The 22,066-nt window shown below is 32.3% G+C and overlaps 1 protein-coding gene across 1 annotated transcript in view; it reads left to right on the forward strand.

The window, feature by feature from the left end:
• The window catches only part of LOC134529564 (tubulin-specific chaperone D), an 83,988-nt gene extending 62,593 nt beyond the window's left edge, over positions 1-21,395 (forward strand). Inside the window, exons 12-17 of the mRNA XM_063363785.1 lie at positions 707-907; positions 3,732-3,902; positions 5,457-5,721; positions 8,456-8,660; positions 13,036-13,338; positions 13,828-21,395. Of these exons, the coding sequence (XP_063219855.1) occupies positions 707-907; positions 3,732-3,902; positions 5,457-5,721; positions 8,456-8,660; positions 13,036-13,338; positions 13,828-14,085 (1,403 nt within the window). The 3' untranslated portion in view covers positions 14,086-21,395. The remainder of the gene's footprint in view (positions 1-706; positions 908-3,731; positions 3,903-5,456; positions 5,722-8,455; positions 8,661-13,035; positions 13,339-13,827) is intronic.
• Positions 21,396-22,066: the final 671 nt, after the last annotated feature.

Raw genomic sequence — 22,066 nt, forward strand, 5'->3', positions numbered from 1 at the left:
ATAATGTGATATTTAAATTTGGTTGGTTGGTGTAGGTTGGCAACATTTAAAACATTAGGAATTACCAATTTAAAATGTAGCTAACAATCTCAGCAACAAACAAATGCTGTGGAGAAGTATTTGATATTTGTTAAAATTTTCATTTTTCTTGTATATTATTTTATTTTTGACTCTGGAAACCTAGATTTGGATTCAAAGGATGGATTTGAGGCATTCTTTGAGGTTCAGATTCGAGATTTGTGTTCTAGAAAATTGGGATTTTACCCATCACTAGCCATAAGCATCATATTGTCTGTGTCATGTAACTTGTCTCATCTGACGGTTTCTTAAAGTAGTACCAATGGTCTATGTATCCTTTTGTCTTTGTTGTTCTGTCAACTTCATTTGGTTGTCATTGTTGTTTTTGCAACTGAAATTTGGGAAATGGGTACCACTGGTAGTACTTCAGATAACTGTTAAATTTGGGACAAGTTACATGGCATAGATACATCTTGCATGATCAGTATATATGTTTTGATCTAGTCATTCTGTATCTACATCATTGTAAGTATGTGTGAACATAAATTTTCCTCAGTTGTAAAGTTGAGTTATAAAAGTACAGTTTTGTCAGTTAATTTTTTTTTTCTCTCGCATATTATTCATATTGGTAATTGTGAGTGTGCGCTGTGGATTCAATTGTAATTAATTTTATTTTTGCTTGTTTTAGAGGATTGGTTGTTTGTAATTCAAGACTGCATTTACACTGTGGACCCCACTAACAGAGGAGTTGCAGTAGAGGCACTGAATGCTTTTCTAATCAACTACTCTCCCGAAACCATCACAAACAAGATTGTGACAGAATACATTTCTGTTTTGAGTGCTGTAGAAAATGGAAACTTTCTTCGTTCTTGTGGTGCCGCAGTACTTAGTGAGTCAATTAATTTTTTTTTGTTTGTTTGTTGACGCCTCTAGACGAAATAATCTTTTGGTGTATGGCCAAGAATAGATGCAGTATATACTGTCTCTGGTACTTATGGATGGTTGTGTTTGGTTTATGGTAACATATATGATTTCCATTCTGGAAGATCAGTTGTGTTGTAGATGGTTTTTTCATCTGATGATCCCAGGTTTTCAATGTCAACTCTGCTTTACACCATCAGTTAATTGATTTAGTCTCCTGATTATTCTAATAATGAATTAAAGGAAGAATTTTCTAATTACTTATTCTGGAAGGCCACCCGACGAGGAAATTCAAGAAACCTTGAATAACCGGGAAATTTTTTGGTGCTGGGAAAACTGTGATAAAATCGTTAATATTTAAAAGCAATTAGTAATTATTTGTTTGTTTAGCATGTTGAAAAACTGCTCTTCGCGTATATGAATTGCATCACGCCATTTTTGAGCACTGTTTGACATTTATTTGAGTGCTGTTCACAGCTTACTTGAAAAACTATACGCTGTGTCTACAAACTGCATCACATACCTTTTTTGAGTGCTGTTTACTGGCAAATCTCTGCAGCGGATGAGAGGAATGTGACACTTGTGAAGATAATACTCTGGGTGGCCGGCAATAAGCCGTGAGGGGAGGAAGTGGCTGCTAATTTATTTTGTTTCCTTTCTTTTCTAGTGTTTTTTTTATACTTGTACATCTGAAGATTTTAACTTGCGCGGTGATAATAATAATTTGAGGCCACGACCGAAAACTATTACTTTGATTTGATATGTGAAAGACTGGAGGATCTATTACAGAATAAAATCAACAAATTATGTTGAACATGAAAGAAACTAGACTAGGATAGTAGGAGGTCAAGCAGTTAAAATAACAAATCCCTTGCTTTGTAACGTTGCAAGACCCCTGCCCTCCTAGCTAAATATTTTTCTTCTAAACTATTTTTATGCATGTAAACATTTCTTAAAAAGTCTTGCTAAGAATATTTTTACCGTTTTTATGTTTTTTAGGGTTGATGTTTGCACTTGCTGTGTGTTTTAAGAGGGTACTTTGTATTTTAACAAACATTTTAAATCAATACTATTTTTTATGTAATTATTCACAAATAAATCGTTGTACTGGATTTTTGCCTGTTTTGGCCTACTTTTTCAGGTTTTTCTAAATAAGTTTAATTTTGTCAAGTAATTTGTATTATGATTGCTGTTTTTAATTTTCATTAACGTGTTGCATAATAGTTATAGAACAAGGAACTGTGTCTGTGGCGGATGTAAATAGAGAGAAAGAGGGATATGAGATTTGTAAGTAAGAATGAGACAGACACTGGGATTCCCTGCCAACAGAGACAAAAGTTGGGATTCCCCACTGGTCGTGGGAACTGAGTGATAACCGCTGTCTCACGGTGTGGGAGAGAGAATGAGAATGTAAAGTCCCTGGCTCTGTGTATAGAAAACTGTTTTCAATTTATGTCGCGTATTCCTATTGGCTTGTGATTTATAGTGTGAATGAAGCGTGTGTGTGATTGGTCGGCGAGGTCATGTGACTGCCCTCCCTGTGTGAAGGACACAGTGCCATGATCTCGTCAGTCGTCTGTCGATCGCTGCACAAGGAGGGCGCGTTCGGTGGCTTCTCACAAAATATGTAGTAATTGTGGAATAGAAAATTTAACGTCGGTAGCTCGAGCCAGGCCGAAGATAGTAATTTAATCATTGGTTGTTTTTGGAACACTGATTTCGTGTACTTACAGTCAGATGTTACTGAAGGACTTAACCTACGTTATTTTTCGTTAATCCTCATCGCCCGAGCTGCGAGCGATTCTCGACAGGCGGATGTATGAGTTGAATGCGTGAGCAAAACATTGAAAGTGATTGGATGCGGTTGTTTCGTCTTTTGGACCTTGAAACTCTTGAATGAAAAAGAAAGAAAATCTTTTTATTTCATTAAGTAAACCATTACAGCTTCAAGCAGCGCAAATTGCCCATGCTAGTTATGTGGATAGCATGGAGGGAAAAAAAAATTTACCAGTTGCAATTAAATGCAGAAGAGAGAAGAAATGCTGTGCTAGAGAGATGAGGGAAGTTAGAAACAGAAAAAGTTAAATTGCTCAGTGAAGCTATGAAAGAGGTAGAATTAATTGATGAGCTCATAAAAGCACTGTCAAATGACTAAATGTAATAGTAGTTTGGCAAACTTGGATTTTATTAGCAAAATATTTAATCAAACAGTATAAAGTGTGTACATAAGTTGTATATAATTGAAGAGTCCATTCCTTGGAATTGAGTGACTCAAATATTTTAAAATTTTGCGATGTGAAATTTAAAAGTACGAAACTGTGAAAAATATTTGGATGTTTTAAGACTTAATTTTAAAATCAAATTAGCTGAAAATAGAGATCATCAGATGTAAAAGTTGGTATTTCTCAGAGTATACTTAACAATTTTAACTCTTCGATTTATTAATTTTGTACAAAAAAATAATCTGCTGGTTTTACTCATAATGTCTTCTTGGAATATGTTATATGAATATGTATAGTGACAAGCAATGTTCCTAAGAAATTAAAAACAAGAGAGAAATCTTTATGGTGGTTTTGTATGTAACATATGTATGACACCAATAATGAAACTGGCTTGTTGAATTTATTAAAATGCCAACTTTTTTTCCTTTGGTTTTTTTTTAATAATGAAAGGCAAAAACTGGAATTTTTTTTTAATTTAGAGCCTTTAAAACCAGGAAATAACCATGTAGAATGGCCACCCTGTTATTGGAGAATATTATTTTGTGACCCTTTTTCTGTTAATATTTTCAGGCAAGATTCCAAAAAACATTTTTGAAAAATACTTGCACATCATCATTCCGGCTCTTATCAAGTGTACTGAAATCAGCGCGGAAACAGTTGACTTTGCAGAAGCCAGACAAATAGCCATAAAAGGACTCCTGTATATTTCAACCAGTGCTGATGTGAACAAACTGTTGAAAGGTGAGGATTTGATTTGATTTAGTAATATTGTTCTAGTGCTTTATTTTCCACTAAGTTATAGGGTTAATGCCACTAAGCTGGGCAATACTTAACACAAGTCATGGGTTAATGTGAAATGTTGGATTGTTGGTGGAATATTGCCTCTGGCACCAACTGCCAGTAGTGAGGAGACCTATAGGGTGTGTAAATAGTTTGGCCGGGCCTTGAATCTCCAACCTCATACTTCAATCTTTATCGGGGCCTGTTTGCTCCTTCCTAATGAAAACCTTCAATTATTTTAATAATATAGTATTGCTCATTGAACATATACTGGTCATCCTGCGATACAAACTAAATTCAGCAATGTAGGTGCTTAAAATTTTAATTGTGGGAGACTATCACAACTGTGGTCATGACTATTCTTTACATTAAACCAAAAAGTATTAAAATCTTCTTGGGAAATGTAGCAGCAATCTTAACTTAAACAGCTACATCTTGTCTGCTTCAGAAGATCCTCACCCCTCAGATCTTCAATGTTTTAATATGAATCATTTTGACAGTGCAAAATGTGTCTGCATGCTATGATGGTTGGTCATAGCTAGGCGTTTACACTGATTTTTTACATTTGAGATGGTCTTATTTGCCCTTTCACTGTATATTTTATTCCCAAGGCATCCATATAATAAAAAAAAATTGTGTCTCAATAAAATATTTAACCATACTGTAATGAAGCCATGGAAACTTATGTGTGCATTGCTATATGTATTACGTGGTAACTGAAACTTATTCTTTTATGATAATGACACATTGAATATTCCTCCCTTAGACTACACATGTCCGTTCGGACAATTAGTTAAGCTTCATAAACTACCTAATTATCGACAAGCTTCAAGTTTAAGAATGATTAAAATCTAAGTTTGTTTTAAATTTTAGTACATTTTCTGTTATTCAAAGAGTCTACAATTAATTTATTCATGTGGAAAAGAATTATTTCATTTGAGATCATACCCGTGTCCTTACTATTCTCAATTATTATCTCTTGTTCTATTAAAAATTATTAGTAATTTATCTATATTTATAACTAATAAGCAAGAAGTTTCACTTCTGTCACGCGTGGACTCCACAAACACAGTTTTTTATAAGTATTTCTTAACCAGCACAAACGTCCAGAATCGTTGCTAGTAGTTAATGTGATTTAAGAGGAGCTCCAGCGACTGTGTGTCACAACCTTACGTTATTTGGCACTTTTCTCACACCTATGTCACCATTGCTGAAACTTAAAAAAATTATCTTCTACACTGTGATAATTTTTCATTGCATTGGTTTAACTATAATTTGAGCTTTTATTGTTATGATGTTGAAGTATAAGGTGGAATCCAAAAAAATTATTTTATTATTATTATTAAATATGAATTAAGTTATAATTCATTGTCAGCTTTAGAGACTTTTGAATAGTATGAAATACTTACACAGTTTTCTGTAGTCAGTAGCAGAGTATTGAAATATGAGTATAACTAGAAAAGAGATTTGTTTGCAATTGACAGATAATTACTTTTTTCTTTTATTTGATTGCAGATACCGTCACTGAAATATTTCGGTGTTTTCTAACGGCGCTAGAAGATTATACACGGAATAAGAAAGGCGATGTTGGTTTCATAGTTCGCCATGAAGCTGCAGTGTCTTTATTTGCTCTTACAGAACATATTCTTACAAACATGCCTGACATGCTGGAAGAAAGCGTTGTTAAAATAATGGTGCCGAAGCTAATGCAGTTGTCTCTAGAGCCTCTGGATTTTATTCGCTGTAGTGTTGGAGAAATATTTGGGAAAATTATCCATAGGTAATATTTTTGTAATTAATTTTATTTAAGAAAATTAGAGTAATTAAATTGAAGTTTGTAATTTTCAACTTACCTCCAGGCTGACGACATTTAATTTTAATCTTTGTGTTTACATGTTTGTAGTAAGTCAGAAGTGTTAAGCCATACCATGCGTGGGTGTTAAAGTTGACAGTTATCAGATCAGAGGGTAGAAACATAGCATGCCAGCCAGCTCTGTGATTAGTTTCGTTCAGAACGGGGTGGCAAAGAAAAAAAAAACTTGTATGGATCTCGTGGAAAACATCTGGTCGCATACTTACAGCAAAGACTCCTTAAGTCTAGCAACCTACGACAATAACAACATTTTTCTAGTGGATAATACACAGTGAAGGACGAACGAATACAGGCCCACACTAAGAGGGGTACAAAAACTTTGCCTCATTTATCAAGCACACATACACATCAACAGAAAAAGAGAACATCATTCTAAGCAGCTACTGTGTTCATACACTTTAGTTAATACAAGCCATAAAATATAAATCCATAAATGTTAATATGAATAAAGATGTTTTTTTCATTTAGTGAAAAATTCAAACACCCAGTTTGAAATTTTTTTTTTTAAACCTACATAATATTTAACTATAGATTAGAACTGCATACTGTACATTCTGTTCTAAATCCCTCTTGAAGTTTCTTCACACATATTGCAATTGCCTCATATATTATCTTTGCACTGATAATTAAAATTTTTTTTTTGCAGATCCTATTTTAATTACCAAAATTTGAATTTTTCAACAAAATTTTACCTTTAGTAATTTTAGCTAACCAACTTTTCACTTAAGTATTATTTATATAATTTCCGAGAAGCCATTACACTACACAATTACTTATTCTTTCTATGTGTATTTAATGTATGTGAAGAAAACATTTGTTGTTGGATTCTAATTCTTATTATTCCAATTTGATATTTGTATTCAAGATAAATTTGATATTTGTATTCGATTTGAACTAAAAAAAAAACTGATATTTGCATAGGCCTAGTAATAAGGGAAAAAAGTTTGAAATTGATTGATACATTTTATTATTTTTATAAAAATATAATTATATTTAGCAAACAGTTACATTATTAGAATGTTGTAAGAAACATACAAATAAATTATCATTGAGTAATAGCAGAAGTGATAAACAAATTTCAATTACGTACAGTAAAATCTCTTCATAACAAAAACCTTCTTATAACAAACTGTTCCCATTTTCACCACATTATAACAAACTATATTTCTATTTCAGATGTAAACGCTGTTATAACAAAGGGACAGAAATATAAATTTGTATTATTTTTCGTTAAAATAACACTAATTCATTAATAATTGATCAATTATATTAATAACTAAAACAAATGACTGTTTTCAACATTTAATGAAAAACTTTAAGATTTGAGAATATTCATATTTAAATATTCACCAAAAAAATTCATAGCAGAAGTAGAACACTGTAAAACTATGCCACAAATACGAAGATTGCTAGTAAATTAATAGGAAGATAAACAAGAAAAATACAAAAATCATCAGATTGACTATTATTTTTTTAAAATTATTTTTCGCAGTATGTTATATATTGAATGACACAAGTCAATAGTAGTTGAGAGTTTGGCATATCTAATATGGATAGAATACCGCTATAAATTCTTTTATTTCAGAACTTAAGTGATATAATAATTCAATGCAAATTTTTGTGACAGTCAACACTCAAAATTTCATGCAATATGTTCAGGAAAGGTAGAAAATCTAAATACCGTAAAATTACTACCCTTGTTTTGTACAACTCCTTTATAACAAACACACAAAATCTAGTCCTCCAGTTTTGTTGAATAAGGTTTTACTACATATGGGGGAAAACATTTTTCTTAGATTGTGTACAAGTGCTCCTTGGTAATGCTCATTCTTAAAACAATACTAACTTGATATGTTTTATTGGGCATTACATCTCTTAGTAACAATGCAAAGGGTATGTTTATTTAGGCCTGTGGGAAGCTTCAGTTGAAGCTCTTTTTAATATTTGATTGGACGTTGCCAGGAAACTTGCTATTCGTTTTATTTAAAGCTTCGGTTGTGATGCAAAACTTTACATTTTTTGCAAAGCTTTAAAACATTGGAAGCTTACGATTCGCTCATAAAAGTATTTATTATTATTATTTTTTTGTTTTCTTTATGTTTTTCTTGAATTTGCTTTTATGAAAGCTCAGTATTATTATGCATTATTATTTTTTAATTTTAATTGTTTGAAGTTATATATAGGGCCAATTGATTAATCACCTAATCAGGTGAAACATTACAAACGTAAACAATTATTATTATTTTTATTTCAATCCTGTATTTTATAAAATAGTTGCAATACAGCTTCACTGAGAACAATGTTCACAATTTGTTTTAACTTCGCGAATATTTTGAACATTCAATTTGTTATTTACTTTGCATCAAAAAACTAGTATTTGCATAGGCATCATAATTTTTTTAATCAATTTGGTATTAATAATGCATAACATTATTGTACTTTTATATCTGTATCTGAGTTAAGCAAGGAATAGGGTAATTTTTTATCTCTCAAGATTGGCATTTGTGGTTCATTTGTCACTATGTATTGATAGGTAGGAACTTTCTTGGCTATGTTAAACTTTGTAGTTAATTTTTTTAATAAGCTACTTTTTTGTAGTAGTGCATTTAACTATTCTTTTTCTTCTCCTTTGTAAATTAAGGGAGCCTGAAGTTCCCTATATACCAGAAATTGGTGCTTTAAAGAAGATTTTCCGACGTGATTTGTGCACCAATAGGCTTTGGTGGAGAGATAAAATTGAATCATACCCATGTTTCATCAAAGTATTACTACTAATGGAACCACAATATTCGCACCATATTCTTGTGGGTTTTATGATGACCATAGGTGGAGTTTCAGAAAGTTCGGTAAGTTTATTTTTTATTTAGTGTGTAGTGAATAATATTATTCTATAGTTGTAGTAGTTTGTTTTAACTTAACCTTGTACTGTCTCTTTGAAGTGGTACAGTTAACAATACTGGAGACCTGCAGGCGATATCATTGCAATTGGCCTTTGTACTCACAGATAAACATTGTGTATTGTTTGTAATATAGCATTTGTTTGTTCTGAACTGCCGCCACATTTTTTATCATTAACAAGTGTCGCAGCATAAATAAAATATATTCACCTGATTATTATTAAATCAGGTGAATATATCTGACCTTGCAGAACAATCATGTGCCGCAATAATCATATTATATCATCAGTACCAGCAAGTGTAGTTTCCAAGGCAAATCCTATGCAATGTGGAATTCGCAATACTTGCTGCTTTGGCATCAAAGTAGTCCATTGTGCCTGATAACTGATACGTTGTTAGCATATACAAGCTTTAGAGAGGTAGTTTTTATTTACAGATTCATTGTTAACATTAATATTAGTGTTGTGATTTTATTTTAAATTGTTACCTGGCACAAAAAGAAAGGTGTAACTTGAAAGTCATGCTTTGAAGTAAGATTGGGAACATAATTATTTGTTTATACTCTGAAAGCATGATAAACATCAAAATTCAGTTTACCTTCCATGTCTTTTCCACAGTTAGCCTCCAATAATGTAGTGTTAAAGATAAACAACCTCTAATATAACTACCATTAACAAAAATATGAAAATTATTTAACCCTTCCCTGCCTGGCGGGACTTTTGAGTCCCACAATGTTTGAAGCCCCATAGAAATAGTGTGTGCATGTTTGAAACCACATGCTGCCTGTCGGGACCTCTGGGTCCCTGTATAGCTCCGCTCTGCCAGTTGTCGAAGAAGTTCGATTGACAGCCGAGAGGTTGCAGCACTAATACGGCAGCGCTGCACCAGTCTGGAGCGCCCTTTTTTGTTCGTTGAGCTGGACATATGATAAATGCCTGTCAGGACTTAAAAGTCCCATCATTAAAAAATATATTAAAAATAAATTAAAAAAATTGGAAAAAAATATTGTCTCCTTTTATGCCTACTTAAATATAAAAATGAAATAAAAATTACAAAATTCAATTTTTTTACATTTCTAGGCAGGAAAGGGTTAAGCATGTTGGCCAAACTACTGGTGTCTCAACAAAATATTACTTTTACCGTAGGTAAACATAGTTATGACTAAAATGGAACTACAGAAGATTTCATTATTTTGTTAAGAACTACTGGATGTGTGTTCTTGGCACAACACAGCTTAAGAGGCATGCATATTTGATGCAGTTTAAAATGTAGTTACGAAATACAGAGATTTTTAAAAGCTGTTCTACATTTGTAAAGATGCATTTTATTTTCAGCAATGAGTAACATGAAATAATAAGACCAACAAAATATTTCCAGAGATTGTTTCTTTTTACTAAATATTAAAAAAATAAAATCTACCTCTATGTGTAATTTACCCATACAATTGAGTATGTCCACAGCATAATTCTTCATTAAAACTATAGGTGTTTAAATAATAGTTAGGTTGAACAAGTCTGGTATATATTTGTGATATATTTAATGTTTGTTTATAATGTCAGGCCTATTATTTTTTAAGTATCTATAATTTGAAAAAAAGACGACACAAACTCCTGAAAAGAAAAATCCTTTTAGAGCATTAATATGAACAAATTATGCTTGAAATAAAATAAATTATTATTTTTTTATTATATTCAATTCTGGAATGAGATAAAACCTGTAAATTGTCACCTTGATCATTTTGTTATTCAATGAATTGTGTCTTTTGATGCCTTCAAAGATTTTCATTTTTAAGACATTTTCTACATTTCTTTGAAAACATGTTTCATTTACCATTTATGCTTAACTGTAGTGTTTTTACTGTAAATTAAGCTATAGTTGGTAAAAAAGAAGAAGAAGAAAAGGAAATGGTAATCCAAACATGTGTAGCCTAAAAAAATTACATTAGAATTTTATGAGTGAAAAAGCTGTTTTAATGCTATTTTGTTGTCTGAAAATGGAAGCAAAAACCAACAAAATGAAGGTTAGGTTGTTGATGAAGAGTGAAAATAGCAATGGCAGATCAGACTCCTTATAGGAAACCAGATGGATACACTCATACCTGATAGGTTGGATTCAAACCACTTGTATGTGCCTTTGGAAAAATTGTATTGGGAAATAGTTTTGGTTATGGTCAACAGAAATGGAAGCTGTATCTACTTAAGTTGAATAGTGTGAACAAAGTAACTTGTCCTAAGTGCATGCCATAAACCCAGACTGAAAGATTTCAAGCAAACAAGTTTTTATCTGCGAGATATTTTGTTAATTTCTGTGGGTGATAAATTCTCCAGCTTTGGATATGGCTGGTATTATACTGGTAGGACAGTAATCATTAATACTCCTAGGTTTAACAATTCCATTTTTCTAGCAACTTTGCAAACATCTGGTTTAAATGGATGTCTGAAATATGTGAAAATAGTATTATGCAAGGCAAAATTAATTGGATTAAATTTATGAGTATTTTAGCTGTGCACTGAGATTTTGACTTAATGCAGTAACAGCAGCAAGTGAATAGTATCTTGCTTAGCTTCTAGTTTGTGTTTTTTAAATTTTACTTTTTATACTTAGCCTACTTTAGTAGCAAGTGAGGTAAAATGTTTGTTCAACTCCTGCAAAGAAAGTCATATATTTGACATGGAGGTGTTAGTATCATGTCTAGCAACTTCCAAGGATTTGATCTTATTTTCAGTTTGCAGCTCTACTGTCGTACATTTGCCCACACAGCTTTCAGTACTTTTCCCTCCTGCTCCTGTAGCTGGTCAGACCTGATTCCCCTTACTATTGTCTCAGAATATATAATAACAGGACTAATTATCTGTTTTTATATGCGGTGCAGCCTGCTACATCATCTTTGACAGTGTCATTTTACCATCATGAATGAAGGTTTTCACATTTTTGTTTTTCTATTGAGTCATAGTTTTGGTACTTTGAAGTCACAATGTGAAACATTGCAAACAAATTTTCAAGGCAACATTGCATTATTATTGTAGAAAGTGAAATTGGAATATAAAAAATAATATTATTGCAAGGAATAATGTTCTTGCAGCTTCATCCTGCAGGTTAATCAACTGTGTGTATTTTTTGCCATGTATTCTTCATGTCAATGAATGACAAATTTCAGTTTTTCATTTGTGTGTTTCATCTACTAATTAGCATTTTGAAGTTGTTCTTGGTACCCCCATCTAATCTAATCATCTAGTGTTCAGAATGTTATTGTTTATGTTGTTTATATTGTTATGTTGTCTATGCCAAACATTTTATGACTCATGCATGGCTTCTAAAGAAAATAATACAGCTGAAATATACATTTTCTGTATAAATGACAAACACTATACTTATTACATTGACAACTATGATTCGTGGTTTACCTCAGTATTTGGTTCAGATTATGCTCTTATTAAACTTTTGTATGATTCACATGCTGCAAAGTAGGACTTTACTCACAATTTTCCTTATTTGAAAATTGTGAGTTCATTACCTGCTGTAGTTTGAATAGGGCATTCTAAACTTGTATGAATTTAATTTTCATCTACATTAATTAGTTCTGTTGGGACAGTCAGACATCTGACTTGTAGGTAAGCCTAATATAACTGATTATTTGGTGATATTGTATATACAAAAATTGTTAAAGTAATATTAATTCTAGAGCATGGAAAAAAATTTACAATTTTATGACTTGTTTGATGTATTAAGTGCAATATTTGAGTGTGGCAGAAAATATTTTTGGGTGTTATGCATACTACTTTTATTATCATTCTTTCTAGCCTGGAAGAAACTTTGTGAAAAAATACTTTGATATTTTAATTTTTGATTTACATTCATTTACATGAATATAATACACTTTAAATGATTATTATTATTTTTTTTAAGATTTATTGAACATTAGTGGGATTTTCATAAAGTGCAGTTTTTAGTCTGTGTGGTTTTTTTTGCTAGTTTACTAAATATAATATTTCAAGCAGATATCTTAGTTATTTAATTTTTATTTTGTTACACATATTTTTTGTTCATCCAGATAATATCTGAGTGTTAAAGTGATTTATTTAAATGAAGACTTACATTTTTCTTAGCATTTCCTATCGGTTTTGGTTACATAAATTGTGGTGTAAAAGTGCTCATTATTTTTGCATGTACTAGTTTGGTTAACAAACATAAGACTACTATTAGAAAATGTGTCTCAAGACTGTTGATAGTTTCATCACCTGTGTTTTCAGGGAATGGTCTGCATGATGCCGTTTTCTTGTTGACTGGATCTGTATCATGTTAAACCTTTATTATTTGGTTGCAGTCTTTAAACGTGAGTGCGATCTTCTTTGAAACATTGGAAGAGATCCCAGAGGACAAGGCCGCTGGAGTGGCTGAAGCTATGTTGAAAGTATTTGCAGTTTCTACCAGTATCGAGCACTTGACGACTCCAGCTCTGAATTTCTTTAAATCACTTCTTGTCTCTGGGGCAATGAACAGTGTCTTGCTCGACCCACAAATGAATTTTGCTTCAGAAATTTTATTTGTCGTGAAAAAGAAAGTGAGAAATTGCAAAGAATTTACGAAAGCCAAGGCCATTGTTTCAATTTTGAGTGAACTATTTTTGGTAAGTGTCCTTAGTTTAGGCAGAATCATGTTTTGTAAATTCTAAAGTCAGTTTAGATGCAGTGCACATGCAGAATTCATAAATGAAATAAATGATTGAAATTTCATAAATTGAAGGAGTTGTAAAGTGTGTTACTGTAGACTTCTTTTGCTAAGACACAACTGTATATGCTTATATGAAGACTGATGGCCACAACCCTTACGTGTTATGCAATACTAATCATTAGAAATGAAATTGATAAAGTAATTTAAATATGGGAACTGTACTGTATTTAACATTTATAGCAGATGTTTAAAATAACAGTAAACAGTTGTATAACTTTTAATTTTCTATAAACTTTTTTAATTTGTATTTGGTTACAAAATTTAAACATAATGCCATATTTGTTTTCCTCATGACAATACACAGTAACTTTACCTTCTTAATGTTGTAGTTTCATAATTAAATTGTTTCTTCCAATAGTTATGATGTTTCTGAAATTTTGTACAGGTAACTGGCAAAGTTGGCCTTGAAGCATTTCAGATATTGGTGAGGTATCTGAAACACAATTCCGTGGCAGTCCGTTCGTTCACCGCAGCTCGAATGTTTGAGACTGTCTCTCTGCTTGACGACAACGCCTTTCCTGGTTGTAACATAAATGTTGTGATGAAACTTTTGGCTGAAACCCAGTGGAAAAACTCTGTAACTGAGTCTTCTGAGGCAGTCGCCAAGATCTCTGAAGAGTTGACTAAAGCCACAAACATGTAAATGCACAACATTATGTGAATATCTAAATTCATGGCCAAAAACATATATTTGTACACAGCATCATTAGCTGCAGTATTTTTTTTTATTACTACTAAACAGATGCTTTATTAAGATTGTCCTTTTGTTATTAAATATGTTGTCAGTCAGATTTGTCAATAAGTAATGTAATATTTGTGCAAGTCAAGTTTGTATGTGTGTTGATGTTGGTTATGTTGTTGAAATTCTTGGAAAACGGATATTATTAATGTATATACGTCCATTTTTCATCTTCCAAGATGGTTTCTTGTGTTTTATTTCTAAGCTGTAACTAATAAGACTGTTTTTAAGTCAGTATATTTAAAATTAATGTTCAATTGTTTGGACATAATGATTTTCTGCTATTTTGAAAATAAAAAAAGAGTTATTGCATTATTAATATTATCTTTTCTTTGTATGTAATATTATTAGTTCTTGGGGAATTTATTCTTGTAAGGCTGTAACTAGCTTATGTCTGAAATTTGTAAGCTTTTTGTTATGTGCAAGCATGCTGATTTTTACATCCGTAGAGAATATAGTTTTGTACTAAACAGTTTTACAGGTATTCGCCTAAAAATTTAAATTCAGTTTTCAGAAAATTTTCACCAGTAGGAATAATTTTGTATATTTACCACTAAAGTTCAAATTATGGCTTTAGAGCTGTGCTGATGGACAGTTTTCTGCCAATATACTGATATTCATTTTGCAGACTTACAAGTTTTGCTAACATTTCAATGAAAAGTACATCCAAAATTTTTCTGGCAAAAGGTGGCTTTCTAAAGCTATAAAAACTGCTAACTGTATTGGAAAGTTTCCTGCACAAGTATTTAGTAGCAAGTTTCTTAATTTAATAATATTGATAATAATAATGATAAATGATCCTTGTGTTCCATCACATATTATTGCACAGAATTAATATTTATACTGTAAACATATATAGCTATAAAGCACTGACTAAAATCATGTAAAAAAATAGCTCAGTCCAAAACAACAAGGCAGTTGAAGCAGCTACTTTCTTGTTATTTGTAGCAATGCAGAACACATGCATTTTGGCAGGGCCGGAACTAGGAGATTCGTTAGGGGGGGCAAAGCTTAATTTGCCGCCCCCTCCTTACCAACATTATAAAATACCCTTTTTCGTTAGAAGCGGTGGTTGAAATGATACCATTCACTTATACATAATTGAGAACTTTTATTTATCAAGTACACTAATTGGAAAACTAATACAATTACATTTTTATTATAATAAAATAGACTGTTATCAAACTATTGTTTATTGTTTGCACAACAGTGAAAATTAATTTCTTACCAATAAGTTTATTAAGTACTAAAATTACATAAGGTACATGTTATTCTGAATTAAGTATAATATTGTATTGATAACCATACAAAGAAATTCAATTCAAAATTTAATTTTTCGAGCATGATTAGCTGCAAAAGTGTTAATAATATCATCGAAATTTATCAAAGCAGCTCGTTTGTGTTCAATAGATATAATACTTAGATTTGTTAATCTCTGCTGGCCCATCGTGCTTCTCAAATAGCTTTTAATAAGTTTAAGTTTACTAAAACTTCTTTCACCTGACGCAATTGTAACTGGAAGGGTGAGAAACATTTTCAGAGCACTACTAATGTTAGAATGTGCCTCTTCCAGTTTATTTTTGTAGATAAGGCTCAACATTGTTGATGCTGTAGCATATTTTAATTCATAGTCTACTGTTAATGCATGGTGCTTAAAACTTTCAATTTCAAATACAAATTCTTCTTTGTTAAGATCGGCACTGTGTTTCCTAATTCTGCTGCTTTGACTTTTAAATCTTCTACTTCCATTTTATGAATTTGAACACCACTTGCCAAAGCCTTAAACCAGTTACTCAGTTTCATAATTAATCTGTCAATGACTTCCAATATTACTTGATGTCAGTTTTTTTGGACATACGCCATTTCTAAGCACTTTTTCTGTAGAAGAAAACTAAAAAAATAAAATAAATAAATAAGTAAAAATAACCAAAAGACAAAAAGCAAAAATTAAGCAAAAAATTGCTGTTGTCAACAGGATATAAACACCACAAAATATTCCGTAACAGGAATATGGTCAACAAACAAAGAAAAACAAAGAAAAATGTACTAAGAGAACGAAAAAACCCCACAAATGATGACGACACAAAAATATTGAACGCAAAAAATTTCAGCACAATGGTTGAAACGAGACAAAAACACGACAAAACGAAAAGACGAAACAAACACAATAGTTTTCCAAAACAGAATAGAACGATAAAAACCCCACAAATGATGACAGCACAAAAATATTGAACCCAAAAAAATTCAGCACAACAGTTGAAACGAGACAATAACACTACAAAACGAAAAGACGAAACAAACACAATAGTAGTTTTTCTAAAACAGAAACAAGCGACGTTTCGGGAAATGCTATCTGCTCCCGTCCTCAGGCAGAGACGCACATGGTACGAAAACACAGGAGCGACTGAGTAGGGGCTGGAAAAATGAGGGTATTTATCAGAGAAAGGGCTACATCTTGCTCAGCCAAGTGATCACTCGCGCAACGGGTCCTTGAGATGCCAGCTCTCATCGCAGTGGTTTTACTCACTCCAGACCACGAATTATGGTAATACTTGTTTCTTAGAGTGAAGTAACGCATTTGAAGTACGAATATATTTACTAATTATGCATAATCAAGTTAAATAGAATTTCTTAATTTCTTGGCTAACTTATTGGTTGCGATATGTACACTTTCAAAACTTTTTTAATGACTAGTTTCATTTTGTTTTAGTGAACCACTTTTCATATTTTGCCGCCCCCTAATATGTGCCGCCCGGGGCACATGCCCTTCATGCCCCCCCTTAGTTCCGGCCCTGCATTTTGGAAAGAGGAAGGCCACCTGCCTGCACGAAAGGAGGCGGTCCTTTCCCTGTCCTTGAAGTCTAGGACAAGGCTACAAACTTTGGAAAAATAGAGAGGCTGATTCATGTAAACATGTCCCCTCCTAACTCCCTGCAAGCCAGCACTCCATTTGTGCATGTACACATGTGTGTGTGCATGTTTTTAAGGTGCTAAAGCCAGATGCAGAAACAGCTAAAAAAACTTAAACCAAACTTCTCACTGTTTACAGAAAAAAATCAAAGTTGCAAGAAAATTCCAAAGTCCCATTTAAGTTCTTGAATAGAAAATTGTTTGACCAGAAGTCATATACATCAATCGGAATGCAAATATTCCAATTTGAATTTATGTCATATTGAAAAAATGATTATTTTTCTTTTGGACAATTAAAAAAAAAATTTAAGTAGGTATTGCCATTTTTATTACTAGTAGTAGGTGGTTTTATTAGCTTAAAAAAAAGTTACAAAAGTTTATTTGTTGCTAAGTTGCAGTACTTTGTTTATAAGCATTTGGGCTGAAATGTTTTTGTTTTTAATGTTTTAATAATTAATATCTTTGCAATATAAATTAAACAGATTTGCATTTTGACTTCGAGATAGACAAGTAATAGTACATTTAGGCTTATTGACAGTGCTAGCATTATAGATAGTGCACTCTCGTCGGCAGAGGAAATGGATAGCATCGCAGAACTCACTGAGCCTGAGTAAAAATTCTAAGTCAGCAAAGTCAATGTTTCCTGTTATTCTGTAGAGTCTGAGACTGACATGCAGTCTGAGATTGGCACACTGTCAGCTCCTTGGGTCGGACATATTTCCCCTCCAATGTGTCGTTTGTCAGGCTTGGAGGTATTTGGCACATAGTATACTTGTTGTTCAATTTAAAAAGTTGTGCGTTTTAATTAGTTGGATGGGAAATTCGAGTGATTTAAATCATGGTATTGCTGAGCAATGCAAAACTTTGTCAGTGTGTAAATTTTTATGTACATATCTTTTTTTATAAAGACATATTAGTGAAGTGTTTGTTGAATCGCTTCAGTTATGGTAAGTGTGAACACCTAAACCACTGAAAGCATAAGCACTCCCTTTACAGTAGTTAATAGGTAGTTAACAAGTTCATTTAGATAAGCTTTAATGTTCTTTAAACAATAATAGCTGCTGAGTAAAAAAAATATTAATTTTAGAGAGAATTTAACTCTCTACTTGATGGAAATAAGCTGAATAAATATGTAAGTATTAAGAATAAGACTTCCATGAAGCAATATAATTTTAGTCTTCTTACTTTAAGTAAATAGAGATGACCTAGAAAAAATTAAATCCTAAATAATTGCCTAATCAACTGGCTTCAACAATGGAAATATGTTTTTTAAAACATTTTTTTGTGGATTGTATTCTTTGAAGTCTCAAATTAAAATTGGATTAAAGTTTTTGTTAATATTGTAATAAATTTTTTATTATTATTGACATTGAGAATTACGATGGCATGCAGTCTCAGCGCCAGTACCGTTGACCCTATTTTCAACATTAAAATACAGCTATAAATAATTGAGCTATAGCTGCAGGAGTCGGGACTCTATTTTAGGGAATTTCCTTAATTTAAGAGTAATTGTTATATTTTAGGTATCTATTATTTTTTTTAAGTAAAAAAAAGAAGACTTTTTTACTTTAAATTTGTAGTAAATAACTAATGACCCAATTTTTGGTTTCACACATACTAATTGCAAAATCAGAATGTATTTCCTAGAAGGTAGAAAACTTTCGCAAATATTCTTCCCCCCTGAGCGAAAGTCTATTTCCATGCCTGGCTGAAGCCGTTTGAGGAAGGAGAGAATGAGCAAGTAGGGCAGGATTGCTAAAGCAGCAATTTTTGTTCATATTTCCTGTGTTTGGGTGTTTCACCTTGGTGCCTTGCAGCTAACATCTACATCTGTAACCCATCTTGTTATTTTTGTATTTGCTCTTTCCTCACTGCTTAGTTTTTTTGGTGGCGTATTAAAGCTTGTCTATGACTAATAAATCTTCATTATCAAAAGCTGCTTGAATCTAGATAGTGATGTGCTGTTTATAGTCATGTATATTGGAGGTTTAGTGGCCTGCTGCACTAGTGCATGGTGTTTTGTGAATTGTTTGCAGGAAATTTGGTGAATATTGTTGAATAAATATTAACATTTATTGAGACTGTCATTTTAAAGAAATTTGTAAGTGGTTAAAAAGCCAAACACTTTGAATTCATATTTATTAGACAATATTTTTTTCAATATATGAACATATTTAAAAAAAATTGAAAATTCACAAAAGAGAATTTTTCGGGTCTCTGTAATTATCATGCAGTAAAACAAACCATTCTTATCCTCTTTTTCCAAGTCAAATGTTCTCATAATAGAGGAGGGTGAACATGTTTCATGTTAAGTCAAAAGGGGGTGGAGATGTTTGGTTTTAACCGTGGGGAGTGAAAATGGTACAATTTGAAAAAAAAAAAAAAAAAAAAAGAGATTAGTATTGTGTACGCAGACACACAGCAATGCCTACCACCACCACTTTGATGCTTAGCAGCTAAAAGTTGAATACGTAATAGGATCCATACAAATAAATATGGCACTTAGGTTCCCATAAATATTGTTAAAAACTAAGTGAAGTGAGCCGTTGTGTACTATTATTTGCAGTAGCCATTTTTGTTTATTTAGGATATATTGCAAAAAATGTATGGTTTTCTATTGGCAGAAGTACAGATACTACTAAATATAGGCAAAATGAGCTTCTATTCTGCTAATGATCCAGCACAGCTCTAATTGTCTTATTACTAAGCTTTATTTGCTTGATCTTCAGTAATGCAACCAAGTTTTTGGAAGGTTCGGAACTTCAATAATAATTGACAGCATTGAGTTTTGACCAGCTTTAAGTTGTCTGCAGCATAAATTTTTTTTTGTCACTTTGTTTTAGCTCCACTAGTGTAAATTGTAAAGTGCAGCCATATGTGTTACATTTTTGTAAGTACAATAAGTTTTGTGTAGGATAAGGATGTTTAGTTGAAAACTGTTTATTAGTAGTATTTATTGTTTTATTTGAAGTGTACATATGTACAAAATATCAAGTTCTAAACAGTAATTTCTAAGAAGGTATCCATCTGTATTTTGCAAAGAGAAGCTAGTTGGTACAAAAACAGGTTTCTTAAGTAATCAGTTTTGTGTCAACTTTTGCCATTTGACTATTTGAACTTCACGAGTATGTCATTGTGGTTGCGAGATTGGTAAGATCATTTCACCAATAACTTTCCCAATTTTGTCTTAACTTAAAGTAGTTCATTTTTTAAACCATCTAATGCTATCCAGGTTAAGTATGGCCATCTGTTTCAGCAGGACCAAGTCAGTCTATCTAGTTTCAACCTGGTGTTCCAGTGGGAAATTCAACAGTTTTAAGAATATGTTTGAGCACTTTGTTTGTTTGTCTCTTTCCAGCTCCATTTGGGTGTTTCCTATGAGGGTAACATTGCAACAGCTCAGTGCAGTTATTTAAGTTACAGGTTGACTGAAGTTTTGAGTTTTTTGATGTTTCACAATGTTAACAATTACATCAAAATAAAAATATTGATAAATTTAATAGGACAAATTGTTGTTAGAAAAAACATGATAATTTAACTTAGAAAGATACTGTATAAATGTGTATTAAAAGGCCTTGAAGATTGTCTTAATTTGCAGATATTCATGTTCCGATGGTTACTTAATTGCAAATAATAATTTTTCAGGATTTGCCAAACTTCATTCTGTGAGAAAAATGTCCCACATTAAAATGTGTGTTATGATTGTTTCTGTTACAAATGCTTTCAAGCACCACCAATGCATCCATACTCATATAATTACAGTCAAATACAGAGTATTGGTTATTTAACATTCCAGCTTTTGTCTTGTTTCTTTGCAACTTTGTCTGTTTTAGTTTATAGCTGTGAATTATTAATTGGCGTTCTCATGAAGATATTGTATTGTTCTTGCCACGTTAACAAAGTTATCTACATGTGATTTTTGTGGGTTTTAAACAACTAAACAATTTACAAGTTAAAGATATTTTATGTGGTGTGTTGATTTTATGCTCTTGGTTAGATCTTAAGTTTACATAGTGATGTTTTTCATCTTAAATAATTAGTAGTGCAGCAGCTGTATCAATAGTTTATGGCCATTGTATTTCACCATTGTTATTTTTACTCCAGTTTCTGTTGCAAAATATGTAGATTGTTTCAATAAATTTTGTTTCTTTATATATTGCTTATGCATAAATTTCATGGCCTAAGTATAGTCAAAATAATTTTTACTAACATGCAGTTTCATTCCATTATGCTGTATAAATTTCTAAAGAATGTGAATTTGTACAGTTTTAATTAAAAAATAAAATTTTCTAATGAAACTTTAATTTTTGTCATTATTATAACTGTATATGCTCCTAATAGTTATTTGTCCACATAGTTTTCAATTGTAATTGCACTGCCAGTGAACATTGCTAGCATAAGCATCGCTGAATGCCGCTCCTGGTCATCGCTGGTGGGGGCAAGGAGTGAGGAACGGCCGGAGAGGAAAATTGGGAGGACGGACAACAATCTGCAGGAATATGGTGAGAGAGCCCGTGTGCGTTCTCATGGTACATTAGCTGGCAGCAGCAGAATTGCGGGTGGGTGAAACTCTGTAGTGCAACCTGGTGCAGACATCTCTCAGGCTATAATCCTCCAGCGATACTATGCAACTGAAACTGATGATATCCCACTTGCCATCTGGCACAACCAGTACGTTCACAAAGTGTTTGGTTACAGAATGGTTCATTGCTGCACAATTTTTGGAACCAAGGCTGACACTGAAATAGCATGGCATGGGTTGAAGCATTGTTTGTGGAATCTTGAATGTATACCAGTTCACAGAGAGAAGATTATGTGAATAGGTTAGACACAGTGTTTTACACTCAAAGACAGCAGTTATTAAACCAAAGCCAATGCCAAGGCTAATGGCAATGTTTTTAGGTACAAAATGTGTGCACATCATGTTTTATTTTCGGAAAAGCCAATTCAACATTTCAGAAATCATGGTGGTGAT

The sequence above is a fragment of the Bacillus rossius genome, chromosome 2, assembly GCF_032445375.1.
Source record: "Bacillus rossius redtenbacheri isolate Brsri chromosome 2, Brsri_v3, whole genome shotgun sequence".
Lineage (NCBI taxonomy): Eukaryota > Metazoa > Arthropoda > Insecta > Phasmatodea > Bacillidae > Bacillus > Bacillus rossius.